Source organism: Pelophylax lessonae (genome assembly GCF_965119305.1).
Source record: "Pelophylax lessonae genome assembly, chromosome: 1".
Classification (NCBI taxonomy): domain Eukaryota; kingdom Metazoa; phylum Chordata; class Amphibia; order Anura; family Ranidae; genus Pelophylax; species Pelophylax lessonae.
The window spans coordinates 720,181,773-720,198,007 of NC_138768.1; the positions used below are offsets into that span (position 1 = coordinate 720,181,773).

The window sequence follows — 16,235 nt, forward strand, 5'->3', positions numbered from 1 at the left end:
GGCCTTTTTAGATTCAGTTAGGTTGAGTACAAAAATCCTATTTTTTAATGGTACCCTAGACAGAAATAAGCATTTAACCCATTCAGTGCGGAGAGGGGGAATCCCACTGCAAGGCTAGTTTTGAATTTTCACTGGAGTTCAGTTCTAGGGTGTACCACCAAGCATCTAAGTTTGGCCTAGAGTTCAAACTTAAATTCAAATTATTCATATTTGACTGCCACATATAGTCATGTCAAAAATTAAGTACACCCTTAGCTTGACTTTTTCCACATTTTTGAACAGACAAACATTTTTAATCAAATATGGACTGTGGACAAAGGTGATATACTTGAATAAAAACACCAGAAAAACATGTCTTTTCAATCAATTATTCAACAAAAATATCAATAGATGTAGCGGGTTTACTGAAGAAAAAGTACGTACACCCTTGGCATCAGAAGTTGGAATTGCCCCCCTTTTAGCAGAAATGACTCCTTGTAGGCATTTTTAAATTGGCAAGTCTCTAACAATGAGATTCAAATTTTTCCAGGCAAAATTATTTTACCTGCAAGAGGTTTGTGGGTTTTGTTGCATGAACTGCTCATTTTAAAATCTGTAAAAAAGCCACAAAATCATGTGCATTTATTTATTTTAGGTTAACGTAGCATTTAAACCATTCCTTGGTGGCTTCACTGGTGTGCTTCAGACCTTTATTGTGCTAAAGGCTCATTTCCAGGTTTAGTTTCAACTTTTGGACAGGTGGTCTCACATTGTTATCAAGCACACTTATATGAAGCAGAATGTTTAGTTGACCAAGCCCCAAACCATAACATTTTCACTATGCTTCACAGTTGTTATGAGGTTCTTCTCTTTTAATACTGTCTTCGGTTTTCAGCAAACATGTCTAATGTTGCTGTGACCAAACCAATCTTTGATTGATCTTCAGCACTTTGTTCCAGGAGGCCTGTTTTTTTTTGGTGTTGCCTGACTTTACGTTCAATGACAAACTGTAACTCTTACTCTTACTCTTACAACAAATAGAAGAGGGCGCCGGATCAGTATAGGCAAGATAAAAAGTGTAATTTATGGGCTCTGACACAGTCACCACTGCAGCTGAGTGCACAAGCAGACAGATTGAGAGAGGGGACAGACTGAAACGCATTTCTGAGGCCCTGCCTCCTTTGTCAGGCTAACCCATCCCACACACGTGGACAGATCTATATACGGTCATGAAGGGAGAAGGAAACCAATTAAAAATCAGCCAAAATCGCCATGGACGAGCAGCCCAAAGGTTAGGGGGAGGAGCACTAACAAAGGCAGAGCTACCTATAAAAACACAGGCAAAGGGTAAATATAAATACAATCTGATCATATGTAGCACAGCAATCCTTTTGTTTTATTCAGAGATTTTAATAGCTTCATTCACAAGCTTACCCTCAAGCGATTTTCAAATGAAGAATCTTGCCCCTAGTGAGAGTGTCCAAACTCCCAATTTTCGATACTGATAATGTATATGGAGTGAGGAAGACCTCAGAACTCTTGAAACATTGGAAGAACTCCAACCTGAGCAGATCTCTGATGGTCTGCCCCCTAGTTTACCTACATTATATGCCCCCATTACACACACGGATTTAAGGCTTCCTTCCACTTTTCTTGTTCAAAAATTTTATTTAGAATAAAGGGTGTACAATCAAGTGTGACATTGAGCACAACATATGGCAGTAGGTACCAACGATATGAAATCAATAACAATGAAGCGTTCCACCTGTGGTGTGAAAATAAAGAGTGGAACAAAATTGTTAATAGTAACATCGTATAACAGGGATGTAGATTAACAAGCAGGAGGAAGAATGCAAATCATTGGTGAGATTAATTTGCGGTGTCGTCCCACATAAGAGACGCGAAATAACAACAAAAATAAAGCCCCTTGGTCCTTCCACTTTTCATCCCACGCATGTGAAGAAATCTTTCATTGACACCTTTTATCACGTTACTTTCGCAGAATTGCTTCAGTTATGTTTCTCCGCCCATGCTACCAGTTATAAACATCAAAATTTGATTGCAAAGGAAAAACTAGCATTTGATAGCCTAGCCCAAAAAAATGATCTCATCATAAAACAGACTGACAAGGGAGGTGGTGTAGTGATCCAAAATAGGACTATGTAAAAGAAGCCAATTGACTTCTGTCGGATTCCATAACCTTTAGAAAACATATGCAAGACTCACTAGAGAGGTTCCAGTCCGAACTCAAAATTCTGGTAGCTCAAGCATTTAAGAATAAGGTTATTAATGTAGGAAAGTACTAATTCATTTACAATGAATTTTATAAGCACCCCTACTTCTACCATCTGTCCAAGGTGCACAAGGACCCTGTTTGTCCTCTGGGGAGGCCAATAATTCCAGCCATGGACAGTCTTACCAGTGGCCTCTCTCAGTATGTAGACTCCTTCCTTCTGCTGATAGTCCAATCATTGCCATCTTTTGTCAGTGATTCATCCCAATTATTGGGCACATTGTCTCACTATACATGGGAGGATTCTTATACCTGGCTATCTTTGGATGTCACGTCCTTATACATGTCCATCCCCCATGAGCTTGGGCTCACTGCACTAGAACATTTCTTGGCAATTGAACACAATTTGCATCACAAGCAGGCCCAGTTCATCTTGGATAGTACACGTTTTTGTCTGTAGCACAACTATTTCAAATATCTTGGGGGTTATTTTCTCCAGATGCATGGCACTGCCATTGGTGCCTCCTTTGCAACATGGTATGCCAACCTCACCATGGGCTGGTGGGAGGAGTCATGCATCTAGAGAAACAACCCCTTTGCGGCCCAAATCATTTTTTACTGAAGGTACAGTATATAGGTGACATGATCATCATATGGGATGGCCCTCCTCCATCCATTGCCCCATTTGTCCAATACTGTAACAATAACAAGCTTGTTTTTTCCTGTACACATGTGTGTGATTCTAAGTCCCTAGTTTTTCAAGATCTTGAGCTGTCTCATACAGATGTCTGCATTTTGTCCAAAACACATTTTAAGCCCTCTGCGGGCAATTCGTACTTACACTTTGCAAGTTGTCACCACCCTAAATGGATACAGAATATTCTAAAGGGCCAGTTTTGCAGACTGAGAAAAAACTGCTCATTGGAAGATGACTACATTGCCCAAGGGAAAATCCTGATGGATAGGTTTAGAGACATAGGATACAAACCAGACTTTGTACAAAAAGCGTTACAAGACTGTTGCACCTATATTCCCAAAGATAGAATCCAATCCCCTACAGTTTCTTCTGAAGCGACGTTTATCATTCAATACCCTTTTGAACACAGGAAATGGAAAATATTATTAAATGACAGTGGGGTATCCTCCTGCAGGACCCCAAGCTAGGTCCTAGTCTGTTTGATAGACCTAGAGTCATCTATCGTAAAGCTAGATGTATTAAAAATATAGTAGCCCCGAGTAAGATCCCTCTTTCCAAGGCTTCCTCCCACAAGTCCATGGCCACATTTTGCAATCTAGCCAGCATGTTTCAATGCAAAAAGAATTAGATGCAAGATGCGTCGTTTTGTGCAACATCGTCAAAAACGGTTTAAAGACAGCTCAGGCAAGACCTACCCTCTTAGGAATTTTTTCAGTTGCTCTACAGAATATATATTTGTCCTCATGTGTGGGGGCGGGTTAGCCCGACAAAGGAGTTAGGGCCTCAGAAACGCGTTGCGGCCCACCCCCTCTCTCAATGTGTCTGCTTGTGCACTCCGCTGGCCACTGGCTCTCCCAAAGGCGATTCCTGGTCTGTGCCTGTAATTTCTCTCCAGTCCATCAAGACCACTATTTTCATATGAGTAACTATACCAGCCCTATGGGCAGTTTACAGCTTGTTTACATGTAAGTGATACTTAATAAATTACACTTTTTATCTTGCTTATACTGATCTGGCGTCCTCTTCTATTTGTTGCATGCCTTTGAGGGGATCCCAATACCCATTGAGGAGCTGCTGGTAAATGTATGTGTCCTTTCTCCTATCAAGATAACCCTCCCCCTGCAATAGTCTTCAGTGGACTCATATGACTGTTTGTTTGGCCAGTGGAGTGCTGACTCACCTGCTTTTCATTAGCGAGTGACTTTTGGCTGTTGTAAATACTTTCTCTTAGCATACCTCACATGTAGGCCTCATGCACACTGGACATTTTTACAGCTGCTGTTTTTGGCTTCAGACATTTTTTCTGCAGCCAATAAACTCCCCAGCATGTTATCCTATGTGTCCATGCATACATAGGCTGTTATCAGCAGTTTTTGGCAGGGGCATTTTCTGGCTGGAAAAAAACCCCACAGAAGTAGTGGGTTTTAAGAGGAGTTTTTCAGCTGTAAAAATGCTCTAACTCTGATAATAGCTGTTAAAAGCTGAAACGCGGCTATTATGCGCTTATCAGCGTTTTTGAGCCATAAGCTTTTGTGGGAGTACAGTTTTGCTAAAAAAGCTAAAAAAAAGCTACAGCTGAAAAACTCTACTGCAGAAACACTGCAAAACTCATTCTGCAGCTACAGCTTTCTACAGCTAATGCCACTGGCGTTTTTATAACATCCAGTGTGCATGAGCCTGTAGGGTAAATTCTTACAATCTCTTTCTGATTGGAAGTGCACTTTGACCCCAGCTGAATTACCTGAACACCCTTTGATTTTTGGGATTCTTTGAGACGATCATTCAGCTCTTATTTGCTAAGCCAGCTAGCACTGGGCAAATTAACAGTTGTTTTCAAAATCAATGCCCTTTGTAGATTATTTTCCTTACAGTGGAATGATTAATTTAAAAAATGTTGGCATTGTTTTTAAATACCTTGCCAGACTCATAGGCATCCACAACGTTCCTTATGAGCGGCTTAAAGAGCTCTATTGATCTTGGCATGATGACACTACACATGCCAATAGCAAAGAGAACTGAATTTGTAAATTGTTCAGTTGTATCACCTTTACCTGTAGACACTATCTGAATCATTATCTAAAGTTTGATCTAATGATCAAAAGTGTTAAAAAAAAAAAAAACCAACTCATCAATCCGCCTACCTACCCCTTCACCAGCTGTCCACCTCTATCTATATCATTGATGTAAAAAAAAGTCTATTCATTTTAGTCCTATGTTCTATTCAGCATTTACAGAATCAAAATTATTTTTTGATGTGTTGGGCACTAGGTGTACTAGTATTCTTACTTAATAATACTAGATTTTTTTTTTTTTTTTAATCCCATAAACCCGTGAAAAAGAAGCATGTGAAAACACACAAAAAAGTGCACTTAAGGGTATACTTCTTGTCCAATCCCCTAAGGGGTAGGACCTTACCCTAAACCTCTGGGGTGCAAGTTTCCTGACAGGGACAAGGTTTGGACTTGATCCACATAGCCAAAAGGCCTGGCAGACCCTGCTCTTTGTGGTCAGCTGAAGCTAACCACAAAGTACTAACTGAGGGGCTCTCCCGAAGAAAGTGACCTCCTGGTTCAGGGGAGGAAGGAACCAAATGGTCACACATCTTCTAGTATTCTTAAAAAATCAGTTATGGTTTTTCTGAAAAGGAATATGAGCTACAAATAAACCTGGAATATATTTCCCAACTTTCAATCTTCTTTTGGTTACTGTCTCTGTTGATTCAGCTCTAATTATGTTTAGAGATGTGGAGATATTAATTTTTGTTTACCTTCCTCCTTGCTGACTCCTGCCATAAGTATACTCTACTTCTCAAGCTTTATTTGTAAGCTAAGTGTACTGTCACACATGCAATTTTTTTATTTTTACCAAGAGCACGAAAATCACCTGAAGAATAAATTGGCTTTTCGATGCAGTCTCTGGAGTTATCGCAGGATAAAAGTGAATCCTGGGATTTGAAGAATTGAATTTCAGTCACAGAAGAAAAATCGCCTGACAGGTATTGATTTCAGTAATAGAAATGACACCCAGCATGTTCTAGACTGAAAGAAGCTACCTTTACTAAAGAATACAGAATTGTTTTTTACCAAACTTTTCATTCCCACTGGGCACTTTCTAGGTCGAATGTTTTACCAGCATATATTATACATCACAAAATCACACAGTACTATTTATGCTAGATCACACAACTGCGCAGTTTGATTCTTCGATTCTGGTTTTCACTGAGAATAAAAGAACCTCTGAAACACTGGGGTATCTCTGTCTCTCTACCGGGGTAATTAACAACATACAGATATTATTTATAGAAGTAGAAATACTTTTTATATTATTTCTATATAGAACAATTTAATATACAATATGTTTTTAATTGTTTTATTCAAATATCTGTCACATATTTGATACTGGCTTAGACTTTAATTTGCAGTTTTGCATAACTTATATATAACAGAGGGTGAGGTTTGTAAAGTATATATTGTGATGATATTTTTGTCAATATCAGCTATAGTCCAAAATGCATTATCTAGTATTATCCACTGAAATTTGGGAGCGAAGAATGATGATGAAGAGAGGGTCAGAAGTCATCTGAATCTTTCTTAAGGCCCCTTTCACACAGGCGGACCGCTCAGATCCGCCTGTTCGTTTTTTTTGGCGGATCTGAACGGTCCCCCCATGCATTCCTATGGGGCATCGGATGGCAGCGGAGACATGTCCGTTGACATCCGACCCGATCCGTCAAATCTGGACGGATGGAAACCCTATTTTCCATCTGTCCAGCGGATCGGATCGGATGAGAACGGACAGACGGTCCGTTCCCATCCGATTTCCCCCATAGAGATGCATGGGGAACTGACAGCTGTGTCTCCGCACACAGAGTGGAGACACAGCTGTCATCCTGCTGCTCAGCGGGGGATCGGCGGATCGATCCCCCTCTGAGAAAAACGGAGTCCATCTGACGGATTCCGTGTGTGAAAGGCGCCTAAGGTGTGGGATTTGACAGCATCTGGCTTTCAACTTTTCTATGTTTGCAAGTGTCCACCTCCTGGAGGCAACTGCATATAGCCCAGAAAAACGGACGGAGTGTGTGAAAGGAGCCTAACTGTCAACTCCTTGACCTCAAACTATGTTTCTCATGCTTGAACTGTGTGAGAGCCCTGGATATGCAATATTTTGAGTGAGGTTTAAGCCCTAACAGCTAAAGAGCACTTTTTTACCATACTTTTTAACCACAGCTAAAGAGTGTAGTTCGACATATACAAAGTTAAATAAGGGAGGAATATAAATCGCTGTAAGTGGTTCATAAACCACATGCAGGAATTTTCCATGCTTTTTTTTCCAAATATCAAAAAGTTAGCTATAGACACAGTAGAAATGTGTGATTTGTGTACATTTAAGGGAAACTTTGTTGCAGATTCCCACCCTTTATTATTCTGAATAAATAGTAGTTTGTCTGTGTCCATGTGCAAAGTAAATGTGAATGGGCGTGATTTCATAATTATCAATCTGCGGCTGCACTTCTAGGGTTCTAGGGTTCTAATGGATAAAATGACAGTGTCTGCATCCCTTTAGACGTGATTTCCCTTTGGGAGTATCTCACAAAAAATGTAAATTTTATTGCAGGGGATGCCCAAAATCTTACTTGTATCTTAGTGCTGACTTTTTGGAAAATCGGTAAGCCAACCGCACAAGCAGGAAATTACATTTATGGGGGGTGTTCCATACACCATCTGTGTACAAAACACCTCCAGGTTGCCGTATTGCATTGCATTTTACAGAAAATGACAACACTATCATGGGAAGAATCGATTTACTAAACAGTTGAGAAATATACTTATACTACCACCGAGTGAGATAAACATAGTTTCACTAAATAAATCCAACTTCCACTGTGCTGCTTTATAGTAGGGAAATAAAAATTGTGTTCCAGTGCTATTGTTTCCTATTTGTTTCAATAGGAGACACATGATGTGCAAACAGATATGAGACCTCAAAGAGCCATTGCACCAGTGTGCCAGATCTGATATCTAATAAGTAATCTGTCAGACGCTTGCAGAAAAATGGTTGTGTACATAAATGTAATAAGGCAAAATCTAAATCAATACTAAGGACATTTTCAGCTGCTGAGATGTACAATCTCCCTGAAAATGGGATTTTTGACTTACCGTAAAAATCAATTTCTCTGATGTTCATTGACAGACACTTTACAGATCTTCTTGACAGTTGGGTTATGCTGCCCCCTACAGGAGTAGGACAGTAGGCAGGGAAAAACTTGACTATGCCTATGGGGCAGTCCCAGGGGGTATACTCCCACTCTCAGCTATAGGCATTCAGTTTTGATACAAGCTGTGTCAGAAGAAAACCAACTCCACAGAGGGGTGAGTGCTGTGTCCGTCAATGAACATCAGAGAAATGGATTTTACGGTAAGTCAAAAATCCCATTTCTCCTTTCGTTCATTGACAGACACAGCTCCTTATCTTCTTGATAGTTGGGACGTCCCAAAGCAGTGTCAAACATGAGGGGTGGGAACAGCAAGAAAAAATTCCCAATGCTAAGCCGTAGCCAACCAGGTAACATGTAGCTCAACCATAAACAACTGGAGCTCACCTAAAAAAAAAATACACCCTCAAAGAGGACCAAGTTCTCTAAACAGGAGCCTGCAAAACCTTGTGGCTAAAGGTATCATCCGCAAAAGCCAACACATCCACTTTGCAAAAGTGTGCACCGATGACCAGGTGGCCGCCTTGCAAACCTGCAGCACTGATGCCTGATGATGGAAGGCCCAGGAGGCACTAATCGCCCAAGTAGAGAGTGCCTTAACAGGGAAAGGAGGAACCTGACCCTTAATTGAATAGGCCTGAATAACCATCTGATCCATCTGGAAATGGTCGCAGCAGAAGCAGCCAACCTTTTTCGAGGTCCATCCGTGAGTACAAATAGTGAGTGTGCCTTCCGAAAAGATTCTGTAGCTGCCAGGTACATCCTGATTGCCTAAACCACATCCAAGGAATGCAAGGCAATTTACTAAGGATGTTTAGGCCTGGGACATAGGGAAGGCAACACAATATCTTCATTCAAATGGAAATCAGAGACGGCCTTTGGAAGAATGATGGACAGGGACGAGGAACCACCTTATCTCTGTGAACCACCAGATAAGGTGAACGACAAGACAACCCCGCCAGCTACGACATCCTGCGTGCAAAAGTTACGTCCCACTTTCTGGGACAACGTAAGCAGGGGAACCTCCCGAAGACTTTCAAAGGGAGGCTTCTGAAGAACAGACCGCACTAAATTGAGGTCCCATGTTGGCAATGGAGACTGCACTGGAGGAGCCAGGTGTTGAACTCCCTGAATAAAGGTGCACACCAAGGAATGTGTGGCCAATGGACGTTGAAAGAAAACCGCTAAGGCCGAAACCTGGCCCTTGATGGTACTCAAGGCCAGGCACTGCTCAACCGCCCATTGGAAAAAAGCCAATATCTGAAGCCACCAGAAAGGAGCGAGGGGGAACCCCAAGAGACTCGCATAACGCAATGTACATCTTCCAAGTACGATGGTAGATCTTCCTAGAGGTAGATTTTCTAGCCTTTAACAGTGTAGGAATCACTGATTCAGACAAACCTCTATCCTTCAACACTTGGCTTTCAACAGCCAATCCGATAAAGCCAGCGAATGTAAAGCAGGATGGGAGATTGGCCTTTGGGACAGCGGATCTTCCCTGAGAGGAAGTCTCCAAGGAACATCGGAGACCAGCCGTACCAGATCAGCGTACCAAGACCGGGAATCCAGTCTGGAGCCACTAGAATGACTGACCGGAATCCCTTCTGCCTCGATCCTGTGCAGGAGTCTTGGCAGAAGACAGAGAGGGGAAGGCGTAAATCAGACCATACTGGCTCCAAGGAGCCACTAAGGCGTCTGAGGCGTCGGCTTGAGGATCCAGAGACTGTGCCACAAACCTCTGTACGTTCCTGTTCAGACGAGAGGCCAACAGGTCCACCTCGGGAATAACCCACCGGAGGCACAACTGATGAAACACCTCCGGATGAAGCGACCATATTCCGCTTGCTAAATATCCACCCCTGGAATGTGTACAGCAGAGAGGACTGTAACGAATCGTTCTGCCCACCCTAGAATACCAGCTATCTCCCGAGCCGCCAGGGCACTTCTTGTGCCCCCTTGGTGATTGACATAGGCCACGGTCATGGCATTGTCCGATTGAATGCGTACCGGACACCCCTGAAGGCGAACTGTCCAATGATCCAGACAAAGTCTGATCGCTCGGAGTTCCAGTACATTGATTGGAAATCTGGACTCTGGAAGAGTCCGGACCCCCTGAGCACAATCTGTGCCGAGGACACCTCCCCACCCGGACAAGCTGGCAACCGTCCAGTACAGGGGGAGAAAGGGTTTTCCCTGTCGAAGTGTTCTGGAGAATGAAGCCACCAGATCAGGGACCCTCTCATACCCCAGCTCAACAGGATCAGATTGTCTAGAGACTAAGGATTCCGGTCCCATTTTTCCAGGATCTCTCTTTGCAGAGATCTCGTGTGGAACTGTACAAATGGAACAGCCTCGAAGGTAGACACCATCAGGCCCAGCACCCGCATGCAAGCTTGGAGGCATGGTCGTCTGCTGGACAACAGAAGCTGGATTGCCTCCTGCAATTTCTGGAATTTTTCCAGGGGAAGAAACACTCTGGCTGAGACAGAGTCCAGAGTCAGACCCAGATAGTCCAATCTCGTGGATGGAACCAGAGCAGTCTTCTGAAGCTTCAGAATCCAACCGAACTCCCTCAGTGTTTGCAGAGTAACCTCCATGTTTTCCATCAGAGCAGTCGGAGACCCTGCTCGCAGAAGAAGATTGTCCAGGTACCCCAGTATAACGATCCCCCGCTGTCGCAACAATGCTAGTACCAGGGCCAACGCTTTCGTGAAGACCCGAGGAGTGGAGGCGTTACAAACGGTAATGCCACAAATTATTAATGCTCCTCACCCACGGCAAAGCGGAGGAAACGCTGGTGACCTGCACACATTGGAATGTGAAGGTAGGCATCCTTGATGTCGATAGAAGCAAGAAAATATCCTTGATGTAGGGACGCCACTACCATGTGAAAGGACTCCATTCGGAACTTTTGTACCAGCACAAAGCAGTTTAGCGCCTTGAGGTCCAGAATTGAACGTACCTTGCCTTCCTTCCTGTAAACAAGTTTGAGTAAAACCCCTTAAAACGTTCCGAAGTTGGAACTGGCACAATCACCCCTTGAAATAACAAGTCTTGCACCGCCCCAAAGAGACCCCGTAAGCGCAGGTAGGAAGGGAAGAACCTTTCCGGAGGATAAGACCTAAACTCAAACTTGTAGCCAGACCAAATCACTTTGTGGTCTTTTACCAGGGAAGTCGACGCATCAAGGAAACCAACGAAGACGTCCCCCCACCCCAGATACAGGTGAGAGGAAGCCTTGTCCACAGGTCTAGAAGAGCCTGCTCATTACTTGCCAGACCAGGTCCTCCTGGAACCTCCAGTGGAGGCTTTAAAGGGCTTAGATCCCTTGTCTTGAGACCCTGAGGGACAAAAAGGCCTCTTATGAGCCGAGAAGAATGGCCCCCTTGCCCTTGGAAGCCTGTGGAAGAAGAGTACTCTTCCCCCTGTGAGGCCCTTAATGATGTCATCCAAGGAGGCCTCAAACAGGCAATCCCCCACAACTGGGAGATCAGATAGGGCCTTCTTAGAAGTCTGACCCACAGACCAGCATTTCAGCCAGATAATATGCTGAAGGACCAGCAATCTGAAAATCAAGGGAGCCGCATCCAAAGAGGCATCACAGACAAGCTGTAGCCCCTGGACCAATTGATCCGCCAGCTCCGCAAAGGCAGGTGGAAGCTGTTCCCCTTCCAGGGCCCGGCGTAAAAGTTTAGCCTACTTGGTCAGAGTTTGTGACACCAGGGCAATAGTAAATACCAGTCTAAGTGCTGAATCAGCCACAGTGAACATATGGTGGGTCAGAGCCTCCGACCTCCTATCAGCTGAATCTCTAAAGGCCAGGGACTCTTCAACCAGAATTAAGGTGGCTTTATTTAACCTGGAAACCGGCAAGTCCACTACAGGTGGGACCGTCCACTTTTTAAGCAAGGAATCCTCATAAGGATACTGCATCGCAAAATGCTCAAGAACCACAAAGGAGCGTTTTGGGCAACCCCACTGTTTAGTGAAAATATTATCAAAGTAAGCAGGAAAGGGGAACACCCTCGCCGCCTTGAAGGGTCTGTGGGTGTCAAAAGGGGCCTCCGACGCAGCATCAGCTACATCGTCCATCTTTAAAGTTTCACACACTGACACAATCAGCGCATCCACCAGTGCCTTTTCATGCACGGCTAGAGGAGCAGAGGAATCATCCTCACTATCAGGGTGCATGGATGCAGACTGAGAAGGGTAACTCACATCTGCAGTGGCCGAATCAGATTCAGGATCTAATGAGACAGATGAAGCAGGGGAAGGCGGGCAACGCTTTTTGCTAGCCCGTTTTCCCAGGACCAAATCCACCTTGAACACTAAGGTTTCCAGGACCGCCGTCAGTGCAGTCAGGGATTGGTGGGACCCAGAGGGTCGGCAGCCTCTGAGAGAAGATCAGGTGGGGAAAGGTGCTCCAGGGACTCCATTAGAGAAGAGGAGGACCCACACAACAAAGTGCAAAACACTGCTAGAGACAACCCCACCGCGCTGGTGGTACCGCAGGGTCCAGCACAGAGCACTACCGTTGCTATAGCAGAGAGAGGGAGAGAAAAACCCCACAAAAAGACTCACCGCCAACGATCAGGCACTAATAGCACCAGGTAAACTGCACACTATGCGGCGGTCAGGAAGAGAAAGACCCAGGAGTCAGCACTAGGGGATGAGGAGGGGCTCCCACCACCGAAATCACCGCCCCTATAGCTTCATAAACCTGTCCGCCGATATTTTCACCACATTTTCAAAACCACAGAAAAATGGCCGCTGAAGCTACATAAACATGATCGCCGAGCCACAGCACAAAAGGCCCCAAGAAAATGGCATCAACGTGGCTCCCAGGGGCCCAGGGGGGAACCCAGGAACACCAAACAGGATCCCAGCAAAAAGGGGAGTCCTGGCAGGAGCCCCCACCAGGTACAGGCCCCCTCCCAAAGGTCAACTGTTCGGTCGCCGGCAGTGCGCTCCCCACCCCCATAGCCAGCTTAACACTCCAGTCTGACCTAAAAGGTCTGTCCACCCCATGGTGGGGGGGGGGGTGTGGGCAGATGGGGGGTAACAAGTCCGCAAAGGAACACCGAGAAGGGGGGTGCTGCATGGGAAGGAGGGGAACCCAGGGGTCCGACCGTTCCATGGAGAGGCCCACGTCCACCCCAAAAACCTCCAGGGTTTGAGGGGGGGCAGCTACTTACTATACCAGGAACAGGGTGGGCACCACTCCTAACAGACCACCGCTCAATGGGGGGGCTGTCGCCCAGAATGTGTATGCGTCCCCGTGAGACATTTAACTCGTAGGCCAGCCCCTGTCCAGTGGGGCTATGTTGCGGCTGACCTAGTGCAGAGCTGAGGCCTGCGCAAGCTCACTAGCCAGTCTGGGGGGACCCTCTGGGTCTAGATTATCCAGTTCGTCGCCCAGTCTGTCAGTTGATAGTAGATTCTCACAAGAACAAAATAACAAAGATAGGAAAAAAAAAATTAAATTTAAAAGGAAAAAATTGCCAGGACCAGAGATCCCAGCAAGGAACTAGGTCCTTACTCCTGACTAGGCAGAAAATAAAAACTGATTGCCCATAGCTGAGAGTATACCCCGTGGGACTGCCCCATAGGTGCAGTCAAGTTTTTTCCTGCCTAGTGTCCTAGTTCTGTAGGGGGCAGTATAACCCAACTGTCTAGAAGATAAGGAGCTGTGTCCGTCAATGAACAAAATAGAAATATATTTTGTGGTTCCACAAACAATGCCAGTATATGGAGTATATAGTCTGGAGTATAAGGCTGGCCATACACTATACAATTTTCGACTTTAGATTTACCTATAACTATGTAGTGCAAGGGCATGCATGATTGCATACAAATTGAAAGTGTTTAGGTTTGACCTCATATTATATGGTTTTGGTAAATCTAAAGGAAAGTTGAACAAGAAAATTGTATAGTGTATGGCCAGCCTAAGACTACTCTTCAATAAGGAGTCAGAGAATATTCAAATGTTAAAAAAATGACGTTATATAATGGTCATGTGTATCTAAGAATGATATTTTGCATAGCAATGAGCAGTGTTAGGACATTCTTCCTACCGTTCGAATTGCTGTTGGTATTCCTGACTCATCAACTGGTCCAATCCCAGCATAGTGTGGAGCTTTAACGACTGTGACTTTCTTCTCCTCCTCGGAGATCCTGCAGATTGGTATAGTGCTGCTGCTTCTGCTAATTTCTGACTGGTACTGCTGGGAGTAGGAGTCTGCAGAATCTACAAAGACAGAGGAAATTTTGACTTGAAAGGGATTTTTTGCTACTTTTTAAGAAGAGTGGAATGTAAATAGACACACATTTTACTTTATGGTAATACTTCTGCTGGTTCATGCTGAAAAATAAAGTTGCAGTGTATTATGTGAAAACAAGAGAAACAGTTGTTTTTTAGTTTTGGATATAGTTTTTGTATATAGGAAATCTGCCCAGCAGGAGAGGATTTTCGCTTTTCACTTCACTTCCTTAGTGATCATCAAAACAGGAGATCTATGTAATTAAGATACAAGTTTAAGTGTAGAAAGGCAAGAACTTTTGTTACATTTCTGTTGTAATTTGCATTCCTGTTAGGGAGATTCCCCTCACTTTCTATCTTTGGGACACTAGTACATGAAATGAATGGAAAACTCTGCAAAGGAGGCCAAGACAGCAATTACACCATTTAAATACAATTACCACACACCTTTTTAAAATTAAATTAACAGCTAGAGTCACTTGCTCACACTTTATTAGGCCTGGATTTATGGAAACTCCTAATGCATGTGATGGTTCAGTGAATAGATTATTTAAAATGTTTAGATACATTTTTTGGGCTGTATTTTACAGAACCCTCTAGGACAGTGTTTTTTAACCTTTTTTCATTCGTGGCACCCTTCAAAATTCTGCACAATCATGAGGCACCATATTGTAAAGTGTAAAAAACGAAACTAATAGTTTTACATAATGCAGCAGTCAGTGCCGGATTTAGACCCTGGAGGGCCCCGGGCACTTCAAGTTCCGGGGCCCCTCAACATAGATATTAAATTATATGACAAATAAAAAAGTGAACTGGAATGAATGATAAACTGTATTCCTTCTGAAAAAATATGAAAGTTAGGTTCAGAAGAAGACACTTGTCTGATTTTTTTTCCTCGCTTTTATTGACTGTAAGAATACACATTACACAGGTAATTGGAAATGGCAAGTCATAAATCACAGTTATGCATCACACTACAGTATTTACAAAAAATCTTTTTTATACACTTAGCACTCATCAAACTGTATCATCTTGAGGACACTGCTCTGGACAGCAAGTAGGCACAGAGCACTTAGTCCTTCATGGGTGATTGTGGTTCTCAGATATCTCTTTATCAGTGCCGAACCTTTTCCCGAACAACTAGTGACCATCATGCTAAAAAATAGTCAAAGAGCTACATAAACACCTGGAAAGGTATCAGCAAGCCTTTCATCATGTAATAAAACTACCTGTTGAGATGGAGTGAGATATGATCGAGGTTGGCAAAAGCTGCAAACTGGACAATTTCATTAACGGACACACTACTGAAATCGAGGAAAAGGGAGATTTTTTTTTTTTTTATAAAGTAAGTCTGGGGCCCCCTTTGGCGGGGGGGGGGGTCAAGGGAAATTGATGGTTTTGCCCCTTATAAATCCACTACTGGCAGCAGCAGTAGGACCCCCAAAATAAAGGGGTAATATATTCTTACGCAGCAAATACACCAATGCACACTGGTACTGACTAGTATTCCAGCATTTCTTTTCCCTTATTTTCTCTCCCCCACGCAGCTAACATGACTCCATTACTGACAGAGAGAGAGGAAAGGGGCAAATAAGGATGCCAGCGATACACAATAAAAACCTGAGGCTTTGTGTAACAAAAAGGCAGACTTGAACCACTCACTGGCTTGTTAACAATTTCTGGGCATTTTGGAGCAATGTTTAGGCATTTTGCCAAGGCACCCCTGAGGAACCCAGAAGGCAGCTTGGTTAAAAAAGGCTGCTCTATAATAAGGCCCCTGATGGAGTGAAACACAGACAAGGAGAGGAAGCTAGAATCTATTGGTGAAGAGGAGCTATGATGGATCGATCATACA

The 16,235-nt window shown here is 43.7% G+C and overlaps 1 protein-coding gene across 1 annotated transcript in view; it reads right to left on the reverse strand.

Annotated features, from left to right (window-relative positions):
• Window positions 1-16,235, reverse strand: part of SORBS2 (sorbin and SH3 domain containing 2) — a 488,340-nt gene that overhangs the window by 153,336 nt on the left and 318,769 nt on the right. The window contains exon 9 of the mRNA XM_082244055.1: window positions 14,196-14,368. Coding sequence (XP_082100181.1) covers window positions 14,196-14,368 — 173 coding nt within the window. The remainder of the gene's footprint in view (window positions 1-14,195; window positions 14,369-16,235) is intronic.